At 43.1% G+C, this 25,986-nt stretch overlaps 1 protein-coding gene across 5 annotated transcripts; it reads left to right on the top strand.

Moving 5' to 3' along the window:
- On the top strand, window positions 1-22,113 carry LOC115176727 (endoribonuclease ZC3H12A-like). 5 transcript variants are annotated; one of them, XM_029736983.1, is made up of 7 exons: window positions 395-476; window positions 578-593; window positions 3,236-3,683; window positions 7,287-7,426; window positions 10,471-10,705; window positions 18,662-18,768; window positions 19,064-22,113. In XM_029736983.1, the coding sequence occupies exons 3-7, from the start codon at window positions 3,313-3,315 to the stop codon at window positions 20,197-20,199; spliced, it is 1,989 nt and encodes a 662-aa protein (XP_029592843.1). In that variant the 5' UTR covers window positions 395-476; window positions 578-593; window positions 3,236-3,312; the 3' UTR covers window positions 20,200-22,113. The 5 variants fall into 5 exon arrangements, with proteins under 5 accessions (XP_029592817.1, XP_029592851.1, XP_029592843.1 ...); XM_029736957.1 differs by lacking the exons at window positions 395-476; window positions 578-593 and adding an exon at window positions 1-268; XM_029736991.1 differs by lacking the exon at window positions 578-593 and having other exon boundaries at window positions 387-476.
- The last annotated feature ends 3,873 nt before the right edge of the window (window positions 22,114-25,986 follow it).

Genomic DNA, 25,986 nt, shown 5'->3' with positions numbered 1-25,986 from the left:
TTTCAGTTTCAGAAATTCAATAATTGAATTTTACTTCTCGGCTAGGACTGAGAAAATGTAGCTCTACAGTAGCGTAGGCTGCAATTTGGGAAGACTTTAAGAAGGTGGGGCCTTGGCCACACAGGGATAAAGGAAGGACACTTTTGAGCAAGAGAGAGGGAGGTGCTGCGGTTGCGAAGTCATAACCATAGCGTACATCAGAAATGCAAAATGTATGGTCGAGGTGAAAATGGAGCACCACGAAGAGGAACACTACTTGAAAGTTAAGGTAAATTCTAAACGCCATTGTCAACGTTGTGTATTTGTACAAAGCTAATGATTTACTATATTAGTTTCACTCAAACGTCATATGACTCTGATTTACGTGTCACCTGTACTTGTATTCCACTGTCGTGAGAAAATCACGGCGCCAGGCTCTCCTGTACAAACGAATACACTAATCCGTTGTCTGCCTCTGCATTGTCGGCCTTTGTAATGTAACGTAGTTTTTGTATATGCTATTTTATTATTTACATGGGTAAATACTTTTATATTGGTTTGGGATTAATCTTGTTATTTTCTTTCATGATTCGTCCAGGGTGCTTCAGGCTATGGTAATGTTGAATAACATTTGGAAAGTTTACAATAGGTTTACCAGTTTAATTGTGTCGTTTCTGTGATACATTGCAATAAACTAAAAACGGTTTGCAATTGCTGTAGACCTATGACACTTTAGCCTAATGTGAATACAAAGATATTAGGCCTGCAGTGTAATACAAATGTAATGCAGTACAGTCAATATGTCAAGTTGTCAACTGAATTATTTGCATATTACTCTAACATAATACAGTATGTCAGCCAAACTACACTGAACAAAAATATAAAGTGTTGGTTCCATGAGCTGAAATTTAAGATCCCAGAAATGTTTCATATGCTCTAAAAGCTTATTTCTCTCAAATGTTGTGGACACATTTGTTTACTTCCCTGTTAGTGGGCTGCAGGTAGCCTAGCGGTTAAGAGTTGCTGGTTCAAATCCCTGTGCCTACTAGGTGAAAAGATTGTCGTTGTGCCTTGAGCAGGGCGCTTAACCATAATATTGTATGTAAAAATGTGAGTGAGCATTTCTCCTTTGCCAAGATAATCCATCCACCTGACAAGTGTGGCATATCAAGAAGCTGATTAAGCAGCATGAACATTACACAGGTGCACTTTGTGCTGGGGACAATAAAAGGACACTCTAAAATGTGCAACTCAATGCCACAGATGTCTCAAGTTTTGAGGCAGTGTGCAATATGGCATGCTGACAGCAGGAATGTCCATCAGAGCTGAATTGAATGTTCATTTCCCTACAACAATGTCGTTTTACAGAATTTGGCAGTACTTCCAACCGGCCTCACAACCGCAGACCACGTGTGACCACACCAGCCAATGACCTCCACATCTGGTTTCTTCACCTGCAGGATCGTCTGAGACCAGCCAGCTGATGAAACTGGGTTTGCACAACCATAGAATTTCTGCACAAACTGTCAGAAATCGTCTCAGGGAAGCTCATCTGCATGCTCGTCATCCTCAACAGGGTCTTGACCTGACTGCAGTTCGGCATCGTAACCGACTTCAGTGGGCAAATTCTCACCTTCGATTGCCGCTGGCACGCTGGAGAAGTGTGCTCTTCACGGATGGATCCCAGTTTCAACTGTACCGGGTAGATGGCAGACCTGTGGGCGAGCACTTTGCTGATGTCAACGTTTTGAACAGAGTGCCCCATGGTGCCGGTGGGGTTATGGTATGGGCAGGCATAAGCTACAGACAACAAATACAATTGCATTTTATCGATGGCAATTTGAATGCACTGATATACAGTGATGAGATCCTGATGCCCGTCGTGCTATTCATACGCCGCCATCACCTCATGTTTCAGCATGATAATGCACTACCCCATGTTGCAAGGATCTGTACACAATTCCCGGAAGCTGAAATTGTCCCAGTTCTTCCATGGCCTGCATACTCACCAGACATGTCGCCCATTGAACATGTTTGGAACGCTCTGGATCAACGTGTACAACAGCGTGCTCCAGTTCCCGCCAATATCCAGCAACTTCGCACAGCCATTGAAGAGGAGTGGGACAACATTCACAGGCCACAATCAACTCCCCGATCAACTCTATGCGAAGGAGATCTGTCGCGCAGCATGAGGTGGTGGTCACACCAGATACTGACTGGTTTTCGGCTGAACATGTCTACCTTTCTTTGGGAGGGGGAGGGGGGGTTGTGACCAGCAGATGCATATCTGTATTCCCAGTCTTGTGAAATCCATAGATTAGGGCCTAATTAATTTATTTCAATTGACTGATTTCCTTATGTGAAATGTAACTCGGTAAGATATTAGAAATTGTCGCATTTTATACAGTGCCGTGAAAAAGTATTTGCCCCCTTTCTGATTTTCTCTATTTTTGATGCTAATGCAAAACCTAATATTAGATAAAGGGAACCTGAGTTTACAAATAACAAAACATATGGATACTTTTTTTTTTTAAATAACAAAGTTATGCAACACCCAATTCTGTTGTGTGAATAAGTAACTACCCCCTAACATTTAATAACTGGTTGTGCCACCTTTAGCTCCAATGACTGCAACCAAATGCTTCCTGTAGTTGTTGATCAGTCTCTCACATCGCTGTGGAGGAATTTTGGCCCACTCTTGCCTGCAGAACTGTTTTAACTCCGCGACATTTGAGGGTTTTCAAGCATGAACTGCTCATTTCAAGTCCAGCCACAACATCGCAATTGGGATTAGGTCTGGACTTTGACTAGGCCATTTCAAAACTTTAAATTTGTTGCTTTTTAACCATTTTCATGTAGACCTGATTGTGTATTTTGGATCATTGTCTTGCTGCGCTTCAACTTCAGCTCACAGACGGATGACCTGACATTCTCTTGTAGAATTCTCTGATACCGAGCAGAATTCATTTTTTCTTCTATTAAGGCAAGTCGTCCAGGTCCTTGGGCAGCAAAGCATCCCCAAACCATCACACTACCACCACCATGCTTGACCGTTGGTATGAGGTTCTTACTGTGGAATGCAGTGTTTGGTTTTCGCCAGGCATAATGGGAGAACTGCTATCTATAAAGTTGCCTCAGGTTTGCCGAAAAGCACCTGGATGATCATCAAAAAGAATGTTCTTTGGACTTTTTTTGTTCAGTATATTTGCATAACATTGTCTTAAATTTAACTAAAGTCTCTCTCTGTTCAATCCAGGCAACCGTATCAACATGAAAAATAGGTCATAACCCTCACAAGCTGTACAGGAAAGCCCAGACTGACAGTAGTAGAGGATGGACCAGGCCTTTCCCAGTCTCCAGACCCCAGCCACTGAGCTTCAACTCAGGGTGGACTTCTTCAGAAAGTTGGGCTACTCCCCCTTGGAGGTTCGGGCCGCCCTGCTGAAGCTAGGCCTGAGTACAGACACCAACTCTGTACTGGGGGAGCTGGTCCGCAGCGGAGCCAGCACTGGTACTTCTAACTCCACCATTCCTGAGAGTGGTGAAGATGCTACTGGCCCCAAAAGCAACACAGGCTCCAGCATGGCCTCCTTTAGGACCCATGGCTCCCAAGGAGACAGACCAGTCTCATTACTGGAAGACAGGAGGGACACAGACAGTGGACTGAAACCTATCGTCATTGACGGCAGCAATGTGGCCATGAGGTGAGCGAGTCAAGAAGAGAGGAAGGGATTATTCTTGTTATGTTTGTAAGAGCTAGCATTCAATTGAAGTGTTTCAATGAGTTCAGCTGTGTGCATGCGCGCCTGTATGTCATGTACATGACAGTTCTGCCCTGTAAGGGTTAAGGTGTTATTGTGGTTGAGAAATGAGATGAAGCGGATGTACTGTATTATGTTCTCCTCATGTGGTTGGTTGTACATCACAATGATAATGACAGCCAGCTGTGCAAAAAATACCTGTAAACTACAGGTGTACAACTACTCATTATCAGCTGTTGAACTATGACCCTGCAACACAAGAACCACGAGCTCTTCTCATACACCTTAATAATTTTGTCAGCTGGGTTTGAAGAGGTAGTTATCCATGCCTGTGCATGCCTTTGCTAAGGTTAGTGCTGCACTATATGCAAATCTCCTACGCAAGTCTCTGCCTCGCACTGGCTCCCAGTGATAGCTATGTGATAGCTATGTGTCAAGGTGTTAATATTGTCAGGATAGAGTTCATATTGAACAGGCCAGATGACATTGTCACTCAGTCTTATTATGTCTTCTTAGTTCAAGTGTTTGCAATTACAACCATTTTTAACAGTTGTCTCCTTATTACATGGATGGAGCCAAGCGAACATTTTAGAACTTCCATTATTACAGTTTGATTACCTAGCTATTTGAGTATACAGTGTATGTTTGGACTCGATTCAATTCATAAACCATTAAGGAAACACAATCCACGTGAATGTTCAAAGGAATGTCAGATTCACAAGTGGCAGCAGGTAGCCTAGCAGTTAAAACCATTGGGCCAGTAAACAAAAGATTGCTGGTTCAAATCCCCAAGCCGACTGGGTGAAAAATCTGTTGATGTAGTACCCTTGAGCAAGGCACTTGACCCTAATTTATCTGGATAAGAGCGTCTGCTAAATGACAAAAAAAATCTAGGGTGTCCAATCAAAAATATATTTTTTACGAATGGTAAAATAATGTTAATTGTGTAGACACTCCTCTAAGAAAACCAATGGTTCAAACCCCATGTATCTCTAATAATCCGTTCAGTTTATTACCCTTGTAGGATGGCCAAGATTAGGGTAACTAAATTAATGGAAGCCAGATATCATTTTTTTTATATAATTCTTTTAAAAAGGTGGTTCAAAAATCTGGAAAATAGCATTGCATCAGCTAGGCTGGATGCTGTGCGAGAATTGCTGTGCGAAAACGTTGAACTCATCATCTTTCTTCTTGAATCCGGAGGACATGAAACAGTAGAGGTAAGATATCAATTTTGAGACATGAAATGTTGTATTTTAGTTTACACTTTTCATATTAATGCGAAATTCCTGTTACTTTCGAAAATTTCACAAAGAAAATATTTTTTTTGTGAAATGTCAACAGCACTGAGTGTAGGCCTACTGCAAGCTTTTTATTTTCAAAGCCTTTTACATTTTAATTCCACTCGTGTCATGCTAATTTAGCTTTTTGCGACTCACAGAAACAACTTTGCAGAAGAACACTACATGTAAAATCCCAAAAAGTTGCAGCAAGGAGCATCAACGCTCTGTCAAAAGAGCTCAGTGCTTATTATTGGATATATTAGGATACGAAATCTTACTTTTTGGATATAATGTTAATGATATGTGAGCGAGAAACCCAACTGAATGGTTTAGAACATGAAGAATCATAGGTCTTGGTAAAAATAATTTTATAACATAAGGAAGTGAAATTTCATCACCAAAGCTCGTTTTCACCCACTCACCCTACCATGTAACGTTTTTATGTTTTGCCGAAGTGTTTTGTTTTATCTCTATTTTATATTTATTGTTCAAAGGTCTCTTTGCAAGTGTTATTTAGCACTGATATACACTACCGGGGTCACATAGAAATGTCCTTGTTTTTGAAAGAAAAACACATTTTGTCCATTAAAATAACATCAAATTGATCAGAAATACAGTGTAGACATTGTTAATGTTGTAAATGACTATTGTAGCTGGGAACGGCAATTATTTTTTTTTTTTTTATGGATTACCTACATAGTCGTACAGAGGCCCATTATCGGAAACCATCACTCCTGTGTTCGAATGGCACGTTCCAATGGATCGTCAGCATCCCGGAGTCGCCTCTTCACTGTTGACGTTGAAACTGGTGTTTTGTGGGTACTATTTAATGAAGCTGCCAGTTGAGGACTTCTGAGGCGTCTGTTTCTCAAACTACACACGAATGTACTTGTCCTCTTGCTCAGTTGTGCACCGGGGCCTCCCACTCCTCTTTCTATTCTGGTTAGGGCCAGTTTGCTCTGTTCTGTGAAGGGAGTAGAACACAGCGTTGTACGAGATCTTCAGTTTCTTGGCATTCGCACATGGAATAGCCTTCATTTCTCAGAACAATAACAGACTGACGAGTTTCAGAAGAAAGCTCTTTGTTTCTGGCCATTTTGAGCCTGTAATCGAACCCACAAATGCTGATGCTCCAGATACTCAACTAGTCTAAAGAAGGCCAGTTTTATTGCTTCTTTAATCAGCACAACAGTTTTCAGCTGTGCTAAAATAATCCCAAAATAGTTTTCTAATGATCAATTAGCCTTTTAAAATGACAAACTTGGATTAGCTAACACAACGTGCCATTGGAACACAGGAGTGACGGTTGCTGATAATGGGTCTCTATATGCCTATGTAGATATTCCATTAAAAATCAGCTGTGTCCAGCTACAATAGTCATTTACAACATTAGCAATGTCTACACTGTATTTGAGATCAATTTGATGTTATTTTAATGGACAAAAAAATAGCTTTTCTTTCAAAAACAAGGACATTTCTATGTGACTGTAATGGCCGTCTGAAAGAGTAGACCAAGGCGCAGCGTGGATAGTGCTCATCATGTATTTATTTCTGGTGAACACTTAAACAAAATAGCAAAATACGACAGCCAAACAGTTCTGTCAGGTAATACTCACGAAACAGAAAATAACCACCCACAAAACCCAAAGGAAAACAGGCTACCTAAGTATGGCTCCCAATCAGCGACAACGATGTACAGCTGTCTCTGATTGAGAACCATACCAGGCCAAAACAAAGAAATACAAAAACATAGAAAAAAGGACCTAGAATGTCCACCCTAGTCACACCCTGGCCTAACCAAAATAGAAAATAAAACCCTCTCTATGGCCAGGGCGTGACAGTGACCCCGAACTTTTGAACGGTAATGTACCTAAAATAGGACCTTGATGCACAGTATAGCTGTCATTCTTTCATATGTTATTATCTTATAACAGCTACTTTACTTTAATCATGTCGTGCTACTTTACTCCTCAGAAAGAGTACTGTTTGAGCTGCATGCCTGTGTTCCTGTATTTTTTTAAACTTTGAAAATCTTGTCATTCACTTGCATTGCCACTGAAGCGAATGCATTGTAGACAGAGGATAAATTATTTGGTCAGATTAACTTTTTTAACAATGAAACAATCAGAGATCAACATAACTGCACCTTCACCTCTCTCCTTCCTTTTAAATCTGCCCTCTTCACTAGAAGTGTTTGTTGATTCATAGAAAGTAATGACATATTTATTTATCCCATTTTCCTGCTCTCTTGTATCTCTTCCAGTCATGGTAACAAGGAAGTGTTCTCCTGTAGGGGAATTGAGTTGGCAGTGATCTATTTCCTGGAAAGAGGTCACTCAACCGTCATTGTGTTTGTGCCCTCCTGGCGCAAGGAGCAGCCCAGGCCTGATGTCCCCATCACAGGTGAGATTCACAAATACAGTGCATTCAGAAAGTATTAAGACCCCTTGACTTTTCCATATTTTGTTACATTACAGCCTTATTCTAAAATGGATTAAATAAAAATCCTCATCAATTTACACACAATAACCCATTTTTTTGCAAATGTATTAAAAATTAAAAACAGAAATACCTTATTTACATAAGTATTCAGGCCCTTTGCTATGAGACACGAAATTGAGCTCAGGTGCATCCTGTTTCCATTGATCAACCTTGAGATGTTTCTACAACTTGATTGGAGTCCACTCCACCAATCAGGCCTTTATGCCAGAGTGGCCAGACGGAAGCCACTCCTCAGTTAAAGGCCCATGATAGCCCGCTTAGAGTTTGCCAAAAGGCACCCAAACAAGATTCTCTGGTCTGATGAAACCAAGATTCAACGCTTTGGCCTGAATGCCAAGCATCACGTCTGAAGGAAACCTGGCACCATCCCTACGGTGAGGCGTGGTGGTAGTATCATGCTGTGAGGATGTTTTTCAGCGGTAGGGACTGGGAGACTAGTACAGAGAGATCCTTGATGAAAACCTGCTCCAGAGTGTTCAGGACCTCCGACTGGGGCGACGGTTCACCTTCCAACAGGACAACGACCCTAAGCACACAGCCAAGACAGCGCAGGAGTGGCTTCGGGACACATCTCCCTAATGTCCTTGAGTTATCCAGCCAGAGCCAGGACTTTAACTTGATCAAGCATCTCTGGAGAGAGCTGAAAATAGCTGTGCAGCGACGCTCCCCATCCAACTTGACAAAGCTTGAGAGGATCTGCAAAGAAGAATAGGAGAAACTCCCCAAATACTGGTGGGCCAAGCTTGTAGCGTCATACCCAAGAAGACTCGAGACTGTAATCGCTGCCAAAGGTACTTCAATAAAGTACTGAGTAAAGGGTCTGAATACTTATTTAAAAAGTTATACATTTGCCAAAATTTCTGAACTTGTTTTTTCTTTTTCATTATGTTGTATTGTGTGTAGATTGATGAGAAGATTTTTATTTTTTTTTTCACTTTAGGAAAGGCTGTAATGTAAAAAATGTGGAAAAAGTCAAGGGGCCTGAATACTTTCCGAATGCACTGTAGTTCGAATTAGACTAGTCTCTGTTTCTGAATATTAATACTTTAATACCAGGGGATTTTAAAAACACAAACTATGTTCATATACAACATGAAACAATGCTTTTATGGACAGTTTCCGGGACGGAGATTAATCTCTCTTTTTAGTCCAGGACTAGGTTTGTCTATGGACATTAATTTTGTGAGGTCAGCCATACATAAAAATACTACACACAGAAAATCAACACAATAGAATAAAGTACAATACACTAATCATTGTGACTGTTTCTTTTAAATAATGCAATACATTCCCTTATCTTGTTTATATGTAGGGGTTTTGGTAAGTACACTCACTGCACCTACAGTATGTTTCCAGTCATATGATGTGTCTGTAATATGAGACTGAGGCAAAAGGCATTGGGAAACTCCACCAGAGGGTATTATTGGACAAATGTTGAAATGCTGAAATCAAGAAATACTGCCTGACGTCATACTCTAGGCTTTCTGAAAAAAATTCTAAATAAATGTTCCCAATTTTGATTGCTTCAACCCACATCATGTTGTCGAACACAGCAGTGACTCTTGTCCATGTATGGACCTGAAGGCTATCTGTTGTTAGGAGGTGTTTGTGTTAACCTAGCGTAACCACTAACAAAGCCAGTGTGCAGTAGGGCGGACCACTATTTGAAGCTGACGCATCATCACCTGGTGCCCACTGCTTGCATGGTTCAGTGGCTTTGTCTGAAGTGGAGCAAGCAAGCCAAAAGCTTTATTTTCAGTCCCAGTAACCAGGAAGTAAAAATAACCGCAACAGTCAGTCCTACCTGGGAATTGGGAAATCCCCACCAGGAAGTGCAACTGTTTTTCTCACACACTCAGGTTACTGTCTGAAACTGTGTCTTTTAACTGTTTCTAATCAAGCAGAGCGTTAAGGTTTACATGTCATGTGATTGTTGTTACCTGAACAATCAAAGTGTTTTTGACACTGACATTTGACATTTGTGAGTGCATTTCAGGCTTTAGTTAATAGTAGTCTTTAAAAACCTCAAGAAAATTGTTCAATATGGAGCTCTGTCTCACACTTATTTAAGTCAGGGTCCATATTCAAGTGTATCATTAGAAGCGCTGGTCTAGGAAAAAATACATTACTTTTAGGTCATATTGAATAAGATAACATGGACAGGAGGGAGCAGATCTTCGATCACTACTCCTACTTTGAGACAACATATGAATATGGCCCCAGATCTGTCCAAAGTTGCCTTTCTGAACATTGTTGCCTTTAGCTTGTCCATTTTATTTATTTAAACAATTTCCATTGTCCGTTTTCACACTGTGCACACAGGTGCATTTATTCAACATTCATTTTGGATGTATTTGTCAATGCTTTAATTTAGTCTGCTGGGAGGTTTCCAAGGTATATGACATTGTGGATGTGGGTTGTGAAGTTTGAACAGCTTATGTAATAATTAAACAGTCATGTAATATTTGTTTTAAATGATTGATGGTTTTGTGCTCTGTGTGTTTCGTCTCAGGGATTTTTTTCCCACAGTTGATGGATTTGTGTTTTGCGTGTCCCCTGTTTGATTTGGTACACTATACCATATTTGATTGAAGCAATGTTATGCAACCCTTTATCATAGTGTCACCTGGCTTGTTCATCATGCAAAGGTATAGAATACGTTGTTTTGAAATATTAGTCATGTTAATGTGTACTAAGAAGACAAGGTAAGGCAGTGGAATAATTTGTGTTAAACAGAATTCCAATATAATGAAAGACCAAACATAAAGTGAACCATCTCTACTTATATCGCCAGCAACAGCTGTCCATGTAATCTTATTAATTATTATCTATATGGCAAAACTGATCCTAAATCAGCACTCCTACTCTGAGAAGCTTTATGAATAAAGGCTTTTGACTGGGACATAATAAAACACTTGGTGAAACATCTGCACGTTTATTTCCAGACCAACACATTCTAATGGAGCTAGAGAAGAAGAAGATAGTTGTCTTCACTCCCTCGAGACGTGTCGGTGGTAAACGGGTGGTCTGCTACGACGACCGTTTTATTGTGAAGCTGGCCTACGAGTCGGGCGGCGTGATCGTGTCTAACGACACCTATAGGGACCTCCAGGGAGAGCGTCCGGAGTGGAAGCGCTGTATCGAGGAGAGGCTGCTTATGTACTCTTTCGTCAATGACAAGTGAGTGCTGGATTGATTTATTTTTAAAATGGGGGGGGGGAGACAGTGGCAGGCATGCATTAAGGGGAGATTGATAGAGAGAAGATACAATGGTGAAGAGGCCAGTGGGGCCGGAATTCAATCCCACGCAGGGGAACCATACATGTGGTATGGGGGGTTTCAGCAGGTAACATCTTTCATAAATACTGATTTTGGACAGAAACATGAGAGATGGAGAGATGTATAAAAACAGGTTTTAACGCTTTTTAAAAAAAAAGTAGAAATCATGCATTGATGTCAAGGGTAGATATGTAGAACAATTTGAGTCATGTATACACTGCGTGCACAATTATTAGGCAATGTTAAGGCGGCTCAAGGAAGCAGGAGGGGTGAAGTCAAGCGCAGGAGACACTAGTCCGTGAACACACGTTTAATAGGGATCCACTCTGTCCAAAACTAGGTAGGGCAGGGCGACTAATACAAAAGCCCAAAATACCAGCCCACACACAAAGAAGGGATGCAGCTCTCAATAAACTCTGCAAAACCACAGGCAGAGGGAAACACCTGTTCCTCAGACGAAAATCGCCCTGACGTAAAATAATCACGCACAAACAACAAGCCTACATAGCAAGACTAAATACCCCCCCACTAAACAACTAATACAAAACAGATGCGTGCCTAACCTAGACCTAACCAACAGAAAGTGAAACAGAGGATCGGTGGCAGCTAGGAGGCCGGCGACGACGACCGCAAGGAGGGGCGCCGCCTTTCGTCGATGTCGTGACAGTAAACCCCCCCCCCCCCGGACGCGCGGCTCCCGCAGCGCGCTGACGCCGGCCTCGAGGAGGCCCCGGAGGGCGAGGCGCAGGGGATCCAGATGGAGCCTGTGGAACTCCCGGATTAGCGTTGGGTCCAATATGTCCTCCACCGGTACCCAGCACCTCTCCTCCGGACCGTACCCCTCCCAGTCCACAAGGTACTGCAGGCCCCTCACCCGGCACCTGGAGTCCAAGATGGACCGGACTGTGTACGCCGGGGCCCCCCCGATGTCCGGGGGGGTGGAGGGACCTCCTGCACCTCAGCGTCCTGCAGCGGACCAGCTACCACCGGCCTGAGGAGAGACACATGAAACGAGGGGTTAATACGATAATAAGAAGGAAGTTGTAACCTGTAACACACCTCGTTTATTCTCCTCAGGACTTCGAATGGCCCCACAAACCGCGGACCCAGTTTCCGGCAGGGCAGGCGGAGGGGCAGGTTCCGGGTCGAGAGCCAGACTTTCTCCCCTGGGGTAAACACGGGGGCCTCACTGCGGCGGCGGTCAGCGCTCTCCTTTTGTCGTCCCCTGGCCCGTTCCAGGGATTCCTGAACGGCGTTCCAGGTCTCCCTAGAGCGCTGGACCCAGTCCTCCACCGCAGGGGCCTCCGTCTGGCTCTGATGCCAGGGCACCAGGACCGGCTGGTAACCCAACACACACTGAAAAGGCGACAGGTTGGTAGAGGAGTGGCGAAGAGAGTTCTGAGCCATCTCGGCCCATGGCACGAACCTCGCCCACTCCCCTGGCCGGTCCCGGCAGTAGGACCGAAGAAACCTGCCCACATCCTGATTTATCTTCTCTACCTGCCCATTACTCTCGGGGTGAAAACCTGAGGTCAAACTGACCGAAACCCCCAGTTGCTCCATAAACGCCCGCCACACCCGGTACGTGAACTGGGGGCCTCGATCAGAGACGATGTCCTCAGGCACCCCGTAGTGCCGGAAGACGTGGGTGAATAGAGCTTCCGCGGTCTGCAGGGCCGTAGGAAGACCGGGTAAAGGGAGCAGACGGCAGGACTTAAAGAACTGGTCCACAACAACCAGGATCATGGTGTTCCCCTGAGACGGCGGGAGATCGGTGAGGAAATCCACCGACAGGTGGGACCATGGTCGCTGTGGAACGGGGAGGGGCTGTAATTTCCCTCTAGGCAGGTGCCTAGGAGCCTTACACTGGGCACACACCAAACAGGAGGAGACATAGCGCCTCACGTCCTTCACCAAGGTGGGCCACCAGTATTTCCCACTAAGACCACACACCGTCCGCTCAATCCCTGGGTTACCCGAGGAGGGTAGCGTGTGCACCCACCGGATCAACCGATCGCGGACACCGAGCGGGACGTACTTACGAGCCACGGGAGGAGGAGTAGGTTCCGCCTGTAACGCCCGCTCGATATCCGCATCCACCTCCCAGACCACCGGTGCCACCAGGCAGGAGGCTGGAAGTATGGGAGTGGGATTGGTGGACCGTTCCTCGGTGTCATGGAGACGAGACAGTGCAGCAGACTTAGTGTTCCGGGAACCTGGGATGTACGAGATCGTAAACTGAAATTTCGTAAAGAACATCGCCCACCTGGCTTGACGAGGGTTCAGTCTCCTCGCCGCCCGGATGTACTCCAGATTACGGTGGTCGATCCAGATGAGAAAAGGGTGACGCGCCCCCTCAAGCCAATGTCTCCACACCTTCAGGGCTCTTACCACAGCCAACAACTCCCTGTCCCCCACATCATAGTTACGCTCCGCCGGACTCAGCAGACCCCCCTCCTTCTTCTTCACAAAAAAGAAGCTCGAGGAGATGGGTGATTTGGATGGCCGAATGTATCCCTGTCACAAGGACTCAGTGACGTATGTCTCCATAGCCACTGTCTCCTCCTGAGACAGGGGATACACATGACTCCGGGGTAGTGCAGCTCCCACCTGGAGGCTTATCGCACAGTCTCCTCGTCGATGAGGTGGTAATTGAGTCGCCTTCGTTTTACTGAAGGCGATAGCCAAATCGGCATACTCTGAGGGAATGTGCACGGTAGAGACTTGGTCTGGACTCTCCACTGTAGTCGCACCGACGGAAACCCCTATGCATCTGCCCGAGCACTCCTTCGACCACCCCTTAAGAGCCCTTTGTCTCCACGAAATCTTAGGGTTGTGAGTTGCTAGCCAGGGGATACCTAGTACCACCGGAAACGCCGGGGAATCAATGAGGAAGAGACTGAAACTCTCCTCATGACCCCCCCGCATTACCATGACCAGTGGCACAGTGACCTCCCTGACCAGCCCTGACCCTAGTGGTCGACTGTCTAAGGCTCTCGGGTGAGCTCCTCCAGCACCGGTCCACAGTGTGCCCTCTGCGACCACAGTGGGTGCAGGAGAGTGCTCCCCCTCCAGTCTTCCTGGCTGCAGCCCCCTCTATCTCCATAGGTGTTGGAGCAGGAGGGCTGGGAGGTGGAATGTACAGGGCCCGGTTCGGACACCCGCGGGCGGCCAGCAGATTGTCCAGTCAGATGGACAGGTCAATCAGCTGGTCCAGGGTGATGGTGGTGTCCCGACAGGCTAACTCTCGGTGGACGTCCTCCTTAAGACTACACCGGTAGTGATCTATAAGAGCCCTCTCATTCCACCCCGCTCCAGCGGCCAGGGTCCGAAACTCCAAAGCAAAGTCCTGCGCGCTCCTCGTCTCCTGTCTCAGGTGAAACAGTCGCTCACCTGCCACTTTACCCTCCGGGGGATGATCGAACACTGCCCGGAACCGGCGGGTGAACTCCGGGTAGTTGTCCCTGGCTGAGTCCGGACTGTCCCACACAGTGTTGGCCCATGCCAGGGCTCTACCCGTGAGACACGAAACGAGGATGCTGACACTCTCCTTACCTGAGGGAGGGGGACGGACGGTCGCCAGGTATAACTCCAGCTGGAGTAGGAAACCCTTACACCCAGCGGCCGTCCCATCGTACTCCCTGGGGGGCGCGAGTTTAACCCCGCTGGTACTGGGTGCTGTCGGCGCTGGTTGAGGTGCAGGCTGTTGAGCAGCCGTGTTAGTGGGGGCGGGAGCGCTTCGGTCCCAACTCTCCAGGCGCGCCAACACCTGGTCCATGGCGGTGCCCAGACGGTGGAGGAGGGCGGAGTGTTGGGCAACCCTTTCTTCCATGGACGGGGCTGGCGCTGAAGCTCCTGCGGACTCCATTAATTTGGTGCGTGATTCTGTCAAGGCGGCTCAAGGAAGCAGGAGGGGTGAAGTCAAGCGCAGGAGACGCTAGTCCGTGAACACACGTTTAATAGGTATCCACTCTGTCCAAAAACTAGGTAGGGCAGGGCGAATAATACAAAAGCCCAAAATACCAGCCCACACACAATGTAGGGACGCAGCCCTCAATAAACTCTGCAAAACCACAGGCAGAGGGAAACACCTGTTCCTCAGACGAAAATCGTCCTGACGTAAAATAATCACGCACAAACAACAAGCCTACATAGCAAGACTAAATACCCCCCCACTAAACAACTAATACAAAACAGATGTGTGCCTAACCTAGACCTAACCAACAGAAAGTGAAACAGAGGATCGGTGGCAGCTAGTAGGCCGGCGACGACGACCGCCGAGCGCCACCCGGGCCCGTCGATGTCGTGACAGGCAAATTGTATTCCTCGGGATTCATTTTATTGTTGAACAAACATAATGCTCTCAGTCAATCCAAAATGCTATTGAACCTCAAACCTGAATGTTTAACAAAGGAAAAGTGAGTTTTGTCTTTCTCATGGAAATATATGTGTGCACAATTATTAGTCAACTATTGGTGTGCACAATTATTAGGCAACTAAATTACAAAAATAATTTCTCTCAACTCACTTGTTTATTCTCAATTTTTATAGTAAGTGTAACAGATAAGTAACACAAAATGACAATTTATATAACATTTTTGGCCTTTCAAAAATATTCAGTGACCAATATAGCCACCCTTATTTTCAATAACTGCCATGAGCCTTCCATCCATGGAGTCTGTCAGTTTCTTGATCTGTTCACGATCAGTTTTCGCTGAAGCAGCAACCACAGCCTCCCAAATGCTGTTCAAAAAGGTGTATTGTCTTCCATCACTGTAAGTCTCACGTTTGAGAAGGGCCCACAAGTTCTCAATAGGATTTAAGTTAGGTGAGGAAGGGGGCCAGGTCATTATTCAGGCATCTTTGAGGCCCTTGCTGACTAGCCAAGCAGTGGAGTACTTGGATGCATGTGTTGGAGCATTGTCCTGCATAAAGATCATGGCCTTCTAGAATGCTGAGGACTTCTTCCTGTACCACTGTTTGACGAAAGAATCTTCCAGAAACTGGCAGTAGGTTTGGGAGTTGAGTTTCAGTCCATCTTCAACCCAAAAAGGTCCAACTACCTCATCCTCAATGATAGCAGCCCATAGCAGTACCCCTCCTTCACCTTGCTGGCACCTGACTCAAAGTGGTGCCCTTTGTCCACTACTGATCCAGCCACGGGCCCATCCATTTGGTCCATCAAGAGTCACTTTCATTTAATCTGTCCATAAAAATCTGTCTACAGGTATTTCTTTGCCCAATCTTGACGCTTCAACTTGTGAATCTTATTCAGTGGTGGTCTTGTTTCAGTCTTCTTGACCTTGGCCATGTCTCTGAGCACTTGACTCCTTGTACTTCTGAACACTCCAGGTAGATTGCAGTTCTGGAATACGGTGGCACTGGAGGATAATGGGTTCCTGGTAGTTTGACGTTTAATTCTTCACCAGTCTTTTGCAGTTCATTTGCGCCTTTTCTTCCCCATGCGTTTTTTGCGCCCCAGTTGACTATTCGCAACAAAACGTTTGAATATCCGGTGGTCACACCTCAATAGTTTAGCTATTTAAAGAGTGTCGCATCCGTCTGAAAGGCATTTTACATTTTTGGCTTTTCAGTGTCAGTTAAATTTATTTTTTACCTGCGGTAATGAGGCTGCCTAATAATTATGCACACCTTGATATAAGGTGTTATTCACTTTCGCCACACCCTCCCTCATTACACAAATACATATCACCTGAAAATGATTAAATCCAATAAGCATTCAAGTTTATATGGTTTGGAGTTCGAAAATGTGAAAATAAATAATGATAAGATCAGAATACTCACTTGCCTAATAATTGTGCACGCAGTGTATAGTTCTCTAGTCAGGATTCAGCCCAGAAATAGCGAGCAACTTGGTTCTGAAAAGCAGATTTCACCTTTTAGAGCAGATACTGTAGTAGTGTAATATACTGTAATGTCATGGTCACCAACTGGTTGATCTCCAAGGCATTCCTAGACGATTGCCAAACATTTCTGTAAAAAACTCAACGACAAAGCCTTGCGTTCCTATTTTTATTTTATTAGTCTCGCGCTGTTGGCGGCAGGTGCACCCGATTCAGCTGCCCTGCATGCCAGGTAGGTGAAGTGTTCAATTTTTTTTAAACCATTTCATGTGTCTGAAGGTACAAATTCTGCCTTCCCGGCGGGCCCAGAGAGTAAATCCAGTGCCTACCAATCGGATGGCTCAGATTATCATGTCTGTAGTAACGTAGCAAGCATAAAAGAAAGCTACAGCAAAGTTGATATTTTGATATTTAAGAACTTTTAAAACCATGACTCAACAAATACAGCAAAGAGCTGGTGTTTTTATGAACGTGTTCATGTTTAAGTTCTTACTCAGCACTGTCAACACTTTTTTATTCAACACTTTTATAAGCCATAAAATGCACATTCATCCTACTTCCACTCGCGCTACAACCAGCACTGCAGCTGTAATGTAATGAAGGTGTATCGATAGGCTTGCGTTGTTATTATTAGCGGCTTGGGTCTTTTTTAATATAGAGGAATATTTCACTTTCTCCGTTGAAAGTGTTGTAGAAATATTGGTCCAATAATATTTCTCAGATACCAGAACTTGTGAATTCAATGTAGACTTTATTACAAATAAAAAGCCGAGCTGGTCCATGGATCAACTGTTTTTCCCAGCCTTAGCACACTCCTTTTAAACAGTTTCATCCTTACATTACATACATAGAGAGGAGTGACTAAATGATGAAGTCTTTTTGGCTTTGCGCCACAATTGTTTCCCACCCTAAGTTCTTTCTTTGAGGCAGACTTTTTCCCGCCTCTACAAATCATTTAACACTCTACAAATCACTGAACCGATTTATATTGGTTGCGCAACTGTGACAGTTTGGTTTAAAAGTAATAGGGGCCCCTACCAGGCTGCAGTCACAAGTCGATTATATCAGCACCCTCCAGGCTATAGTCATAAGTACATTCATTATATTGATTCTGACACTTCTTATCCAGACATACATCTAGATTACAATGTGTGTCTATTTATTTTGTATATTGGCTTTTCTTATGCTATACAGGTGTGGTTACAGGTTCCTTTAAAGCTTTTAAAGATTCTGTTTTATTACATTAATATTTCACAATATGCTACTGAAAAATCACCATAAAAGGAGTAACAACATGTATTTGTCCAGAGGCAGAAATAACGTGGTGCGACTAGAGTTTTGCCATCAGCTGGAAGACGTGTCCCTTTTTGGTCAGCGGAGAAAAGGGAAAGCCGTAGGGACGTTAAGAGGCGAACCTTCAGTCTGCTGCTCGCTCCCTCCACTGAGACTGACCATCAGATGCAGGCACCATCAGCCCAGTAAAATAAATGATTATTTAAATGTAGCTCACTCAGCTGTGCCTCACAAGTAATACAACATCTGATCTATTACCGGTGTGATCGTATAGCCTACCTAAAATGTATTAAAATGGTGCGAACAACAATATATTTGCAGGACAATTTCAAGCAAAGCCAATATGCGGTGATTAGGTATTGGGCCTATAGCCTACTGCATAAACCTAATTGTTACAGCACTGTTTTTAATAGGTTAATGTTGCATAGGCTTACATGTTTTTAATGTAGTCTTCTAAAACAAATCTGTGGTAGAGCTCCGCTTGCATTTTGACTCAAAGTGATCTTGGCTCAAAGGTTGGTGACCACTCCTCTATGGTAAGAGGATGATTCATGAGACCTGTGTTAATGTAATTATTTCCGAAAAGCAAACATTCCCTCTGCCTGCACCGTGTTTTATTGTTCTAATCGATTAGATTCGATCCTCTATCACTTCTCTGCCTGTATGGTTTTCTGATCAATATTACCCATTTCCGGCCCAGATTCATGCCCCCAGATGACCCGCTTGGTCGTCATGGTCCCAGTCTGGAGAACTTCCTGAGGAAGAAGCCTCTACTACCAGAACACAAACGCCAACTCTGTCCTTATGGTAATATCTCAACCATAGAGATATATGTTTGAGATACCATAGGGTCCTAATTATATTGTCTGAACACTGACGCTTAGTTTAAAACCTGTCTTGTTGAAGCAGAAGAGAAACACAAAGTACTAATCTAGGATCAGGTCTACATTAGGCATAACTGATTTTATATCAGCAATTCTAATCTGAGACTCTTTGTGAAGAGTCAAGATACTTTCTCCTGTAGAATTGTATTATTTTAGATTTCGGTAGAAATACTGTAACTGTCATGTTTAGTAACTCTCATTTATGTTTTCTATTTCAGGTAAAAAGTGCACGTACGGCGTAAAGTGTAAGTTCTACCACCCTGAGCGCACTCACCAATCCCACTGCTCATTGGCTGATGAGCTCAGGGAGAACGCAAGGCTCTCCTCAGTAAAAGAGGACCGGAATCACATGATGTCACACCTGAGGGGCCCCCAGTCCGATACGAGCCCCTTTCCCTCCTATTCTCTGGAGAATGACCTGGAGCACAGGCTGACGTTGGAGCACCGCGGTTCCCTGAGGGAGGGTCCCAATTGCCAGTTAACTGAGAACATGTTGCTGAACTGGGATGGGCCACACTCCAGTAGGAACCAGCAGGCCCGCAGCCCCATAGGAGTAGGCCAAGGACAAATGGACTGGGCCAATATGCCCAGTATGCTCTCCCCCCCCGCTACTACTGACCTCCCCTATGCCAGCATCTCCCATGAGCGCCTGGACTCTGGTTTTGGCACCTATGAGAGCCAGTACTCAGATGTGTCCCAAGGCCACAGCAAGGCCTTCAGTCCCAGGCAGCAGCCGCAACAGCAGGGCTTCCCCTCTGGTTCCAGACATCCAGGCATGCATCCAGAGAGGCTGGCCCAGGACAGCTTCCAGCCCTGCAGGTGTTGTTTCCATTTGGCTCCCTTCACAGGTCCCCAGCAGCAGCACCACAGCAACCCACACCTCGAGTCCCAATCCCAGCCAAGGTATGACACCTACTCGCCTCCTCTGTTCCCACCCAACATGCACCACTACAGCCTCCCCTGCAACTTCCAGCAAGGTGGGGTGGGGGCACATAATTTCCACCCCCATCAGCACCCCCAGAAGTACTGGTCAGACCCCTTCCATGGCGGGGTCCCCCAGGCTAGGGCGTCGTGTAGCCTCACCCCGAGCCCCCACTTCCATCACCCCCCTACCCCACACGGGGCCCCCCACTCATGCTTCTCTTACAGGAATCAGCAGGAACTTAACTCCTGGGCCCAGTCACCTCCACCTTTTGCCTTTGACACAGACAGAGAGGAGCTCCGTAAGAAACTGCAGGCCATCTTCAACCCCCACCAAGTGGATACGGTCATGGGGATGTTCCCTCACCTGATGGACGCCCAGAAGCTGGCTGCAGAGATCCTCAATTTCAAATCTGAGGGAGGGGCCTTCTGATGCCTCTAAGCATCTTGTCTAAGGGGTTAATTCAGGTTTGAGAAGCTTGCACAACTCTAACTTCCACATAAATCATTAATTGATTTCAATGGGATACTTGTGTGAAAATGTGCCTTGGGTAATTATTCTCTTGTTCTTTTCCTTTGTATTTTACTGTAACTGATTGAAAGGGCAATGTTTTATTGTTGATGTTGTCCTTCCTTAGCAGTCATGTGCTTGCATAGCTTATGTTAAATCCATGACAGGTTGTGTGTGTGCACAGTTTGGGAGAAGTGTGGAGAATTGGGATGAATCCCCTGTCGTGTTTAACTGGATTATTTGAGATTTATATAGTTGTATACATTTATAACAGTGTTGTCAAATCTTGCCTCTTGACTCAGTACCACGGCAAAAGTGAATCTAGAGTGTTTGACTGTTGATGCATATTGTATCATCATTTGGGATATACAGTATGTGATCTCTCGTTTGTCTGAAATTCAGCTCTCATGCAATAAGAAATAATTGTCTCAAATAATGTCCTTGTCTGAAATTGCACATTTTACTATTATGTTTTTTTTTTATATTGTGGTTCTGATGGCCATAATGTATTTCCTGTCTCATAGACCAATATATTCGGTATTCCATCTCTTTCTGCAGTGTACAATGGTATACTTTTTTTCCGTGTATAAAGCTACGCCCAAAGAGCCCCAAACACTATACAGTATCCTTCTAACCAAGAGTATCTGTGGAAGAAGCTGCCAAAGAAACTGAATTAATGTTGGAAATGCTCCTTGTCATTGACCCAAATATTGTAATTCCCCCATAGACCAGAATGTGATGTTCCCAGCAAGATAATGTATACAAATGTATAATGTAATATGTACAGTATGTCCTGTGAGGGTCTCTTGTATCACCAAAGTCTGGGTAAATCCAATAGATATTTTAAAGTAACTGTCCAGTGTTTCCCGATTTCTATGAAATATGACCTATAATTAATTACAATACAGTATGAGTGATTTTAGATTTCCTTCCAAAATGTTTTTAAGTATGTTAAAAAGCAGCTTTTCTGTGCTGGAATGGTGTGGGTGTACCCCAACAACAGAATGGTGTGAGTGTATACCGGTATAAAAAATATTCATGTGAATAGACTGCTGATTGGCCAGCTCAAGCTCTATGTGGAAATAGCAAGCATTTTATAAACTGTCTGTTTGAGTTTAAGGGTTGTTTTTTTTTAAGTGTTTTCTCCAATTATATGCTTTGACCACATATAAGTATAATATGAGTCAACAGCATTTATTTCGGTATGAGTTAACAGAATATTAACTTTTTAAAAGTGAGATTTTCACTGGACAATTACTTCAACAATGTTTATATGATAGTTGTCTGTCTTCACTGTATGCTGATAGACAACACTTTGTAGTTTCTTTTTTATGTGCCTAAACATGTAAAATGTATAATTCAATTATCATGAACATTTGGAGTAGTGTTCTAGGTCTAAACTAATTGTTTAACTTTTTTATTTTAAACCCATTTTGGTAAGTTTATTTAACAGCACGGTAAGTACTAGCTAGGTATTTAAAGTTAGAATGTTGTTATTATGCTATCATATAGTATTACCAGCTTCATATCAGGTTAATGCAGTCATGACCTCATGGTACTTGAAATAATTAGCAGGGAACACTAGGCATTTTATTTCTCAGCCATTTTTATGTATTTTTAGAGTAGGCTACTTTGTTTCTTCGGACTACAAATAGCTACTATACCAAATAGTACAATTTGTTGCCAAGTATTTACCAGTACCTAGTACTTACCCGACTGTAATAAAGGGTTACTCACTCATTTTATATTAATTTATATAGCACTTAAACACTGCCTTTTGAATGTTGGGAAATCATATTACACTAAAATGAAAGGTTTGAAATATACCCGTGTCTGTAATTTCTAATGTCATGTCTCTGTATTTTGTCTCAAGCTACTGTACTTATGATATGGCACTTTCATTGTTTTAGTGCCTCAGAGCGTAGACAGTCATATGCTCCATGATGACCATAGCTCAGTGCTTTCCAACCCTGTTCCTGGAGAGCCACCCTCATGTAGGTTTCAGCGAGATGAAATTCTTGCCACAAAGTCGACAGAAACCACATACCAATTTTGTTAGTGTCAACTTTCCCAGATATTCCATTATCGCTAGACAACACTAGCTAATATCTGTCTAGCAGCTAGCTACGGCATGTTTGCTAGCTAGCTTGCTCTTTGAAGTTGTTTCCATCCAAAATATTAACAAGGCGAGACTATCTTAACTCCTCCTCCACATTTACTGGATTGGTTGAACAGTGCAGAATAGAACCTCTCCCAGCAGTTTATTTTTTTCTCGTCATGACCCAAATGTGAGGTGTCCCGCTCAGACGTGTATTTTACGCCTGCTACGATAGGTTAGCTAAATAAAATGTAAATATGCCATGTAGATATTTTCGACATGTTGTGATGGCATATTAGAAGAACATTCTGTCCCTGTCATTCTGTAAATGGGCCCACAGTGTAACAAAGAATCTTAATTTAATTGAATGTCATACAGTTAACTTAAAGTGTAATTCCACCATTTTTTTTATTAACCTCATGTTCATTATGGTGCTGAACAGGAGGTTAAAATGTGGTGTGAGACCTAGATTCAATCAGATCAAGCATTAACCGACAATAGCCGACATCCGCATAGCTGATATTTTGGCGGTGTCGGAGGTGTAACTGCATTGGAGCTGTCAAATCAGTGAGCAGCTGCTCTTGATCATTGTCAGGAAGCCACACATGTTCCACTTGCGTTAGAAGTTCAGAATGAGAAAGTGTAGGCTAAATAGAAATAATTACGCTCAAATAGAAATCCTCAATATTTAGTTTAATGGTAATCTATCAGCCTAATCGAGGTGTAGATTACATATCACATTCCAGTGTTCAAACTTGTAAACAAGGCTGCATGGGATTTCTCTTAATGCGACTCAGTGCAACCAATGGCAATGTCCGCTTTAGGTATAATGCAAGGAGCCGCTTGTGGATTTTACAGCTCTAACACAGTTCCACCTTTGACACCGCCAAAACAACCGCTATGCAGATCTGATTGAATAGAGCCTTAAGTGTCCTTTGAAGGGGCAATCAGCAGTTGAAACAATAACAAAGTGTGCTCCCAGCCCCTCTTTCGATAAAAAGCTGAGGGATGGGGCTGGAGAAATTTAACCCCACTCAAATTCAGAGAAAGAGCTATGGATGCAAGGACTGACCATCCATGGTTTCAAAATGATAGCTTCAACCATGTTTTGAGGGTATATAGTGTTTGTTTACATTGACTTTGTTTACAAATATTAGAGTAAAATAATATTTCATTTTGGGTTCTGATGGGGTACTACAGTTGAACTCATGAGGCATTAATAAATTATATTATTCAAGAATCAATAGGTGTATATATCATTCATTTATAAATCCAAAAATGGATGTAGCAAGATTAGGCCTTTAAGGCTTAGACTCAAGCCAGATTTGATGAAGCTAGTTATTGAATATGCCAAGCTAACATGTATCATGCTCATGCTCTTCCGCATATCAGCCTCCTCACTCTATCTCATACACACCCCCTATATTCTTTGAAAATCTAGCATAGGTTTTCAAATCTGACCTTTGTGCGACTATGACTCACATTGCAAGCTTTATCAAAACACACAAGCTGAATTCCAGACAGTTTTCTCTGATGTTTTAAGCTGGTGACATACAGCCTCAGATCTTGTGTGTGCAGACCCAACTCCCAAGACCTATGAGTTTCCCTTTGCCCTGTATTTTAAGGAATGTTATTGCAGGTACTTGAAAACCTCCCACTAATATTCCCCTGTCAGATCTGTACAGGTATGTGCCTGTAGTGCATTTTCATGTCATATTCTGAGTTCACTGAGTTAGAGATACTAAGATGGGGGCTGCCTTGCCCTAAGTGACACAAGGCTACTTGCCCTGAGACATGACTGTAGACCTTACTGAAGTCAGCCATGTGTTGGGGCAAGCAGCCATGTCTCAAGGCAATGGGCTGCTTTATTGTCAGACTGTGAAGGCTTTGTTGAAACAAACAGATGTCATATTTCTGACTGTACAGTTGAAGTCGGAAGTTTACATACAGAGTCATTAAAACTTGTTTTTCAACCACTCCACAAATGTCTTGTTAACAAACTATAGTTTTGGCAAGTCGGTTAGGACATCTACTTTGTGCATGACACAACAATTGTTTACAGACAGATTATTTCACTTATAGTCTGACCCACTGGAATTGTGATACAATTTAACTTTACTTTAACTTTACACAAGAATAGTAAACAAACAAGGTCAAATGATATTTGTAGGAGGTTAAGGTTTCAGGTTAGAATTAGTGTTATGGTTAGAGTTGGGATCTTGGGTTAGGGTTACATATCAAGAAATATATTGTGGCAAAAAATAACAGGCAGTAGCATACAAATAGCGAAATAAAACTTGATTAAATGAACATTAAATAACTTGAAAGCCTTTACTGTATTTATCTTTTAATACAGTCATCTCATTTGAAGCATCGTTATATTCTTCGCTTGTTAGTAACGATTGCAAAGAAATTAGAAACTTTTAATTGTAGGAATCACATTCGTTTTGAAGTTATCTGCGGTCACAGAAAGACGGATAAACATCTGGATTTTGTGTTTAGCATAGATCTGTGAATACAGTGACACAGAAGGGCAAAAAAGCCCTTGAAGATGCACTAAGAACAGCTAAGTGCTGTCTGAGGAAATCATTAAATAACAATTGTTTTTAAGAGCAGGTTTAGAAATTATGGTTTTGGGAAACAGCTCGTAGATTTAACGATGCTCCTACGAAGGTTCTAAAGATGAACTTGGCCATAAGATGCTTTTGGGAAACCGGGCCCAGATAAGTACTGATAAGGTACGGTGTGACTCATAAAGCGAGTTCATAAATAGTTGCACAACCTTACAGGAAATGAGGATAACTATTTTTCATAACGATGTTCTGCTTGAGGAAATGGGTAGGATTTATTTCGCAGTGATCGATCATTCATCCAAATACAAAGTCATTTGTACACATTATGCACATTTTGAAAAAATATATATTTTCTACCCTTATTTGACCAGATTCTCGTTTACAGCAACAACCTGTGGAAGAGTTGCAGGGAAGAAGGGTTGAATGAGTTAATTGGAAGCTGGGTATGACTAGATGGAGCATGATGCATAGCATACCACTTAACTTAGTTCTGTGACCATTCTTTATAGTACTGCACCTGTAGTTCCATGTGTAAACACTTCACAGGGACTCTGTTTGGCGATCCCTATTATCAAACATTTGCACAATGCACAAGTACAATAACCAGTAATCCAGTAATTACAACAGCTTGATGAAACTCATCTTGGTCATTCAATAAGTCCTCACATTGACATAAGCATTAAAGTGATAGATAAAGGGATAGTTCACGAAAATAAACGAAAACTTCAACAAAAAAGTTAATTATCCCTTTAAGGAGAGTGCTTGGATTTCTCCAGAATTGATGTATGTTATGACACCTCATGAGTGTGAGATTTTATTTTGGAGTCCTGAATTAGAAATGCGAATCACATGATACTGCAGTTTTGACATGATCATAAATCATGATTTTTAATATATGAGTATAAATCTCTCATTGTACAGCATTCACCGGTCAACTGATATCAATTAACAGCATAATATTAGATAACGGGAACCTGAGTTTACAAATAACAAAAATGTATACTTGTTTTATTTATTTTATTAACAAAGTTATGCAAC

The sequence above is a fragment of the Salmo trutta genome, chromosome 3 (genome assembly GCF_901001165.1).
Source record: "Salmo trutta chromosome 3, fSalTru1.1, whole genome shotgun sequence".
Lineage (NCBI taxonomy): Eukaryota > Metazoa > Chordata > Actinopteri > Salmoniformes > Salmonidae > Salmo > Salmo trutta.
Note: the sequence above shows the minus strand (reverse complement) of the source record. Positions and strands in the feature narration are given on the sequence as shown.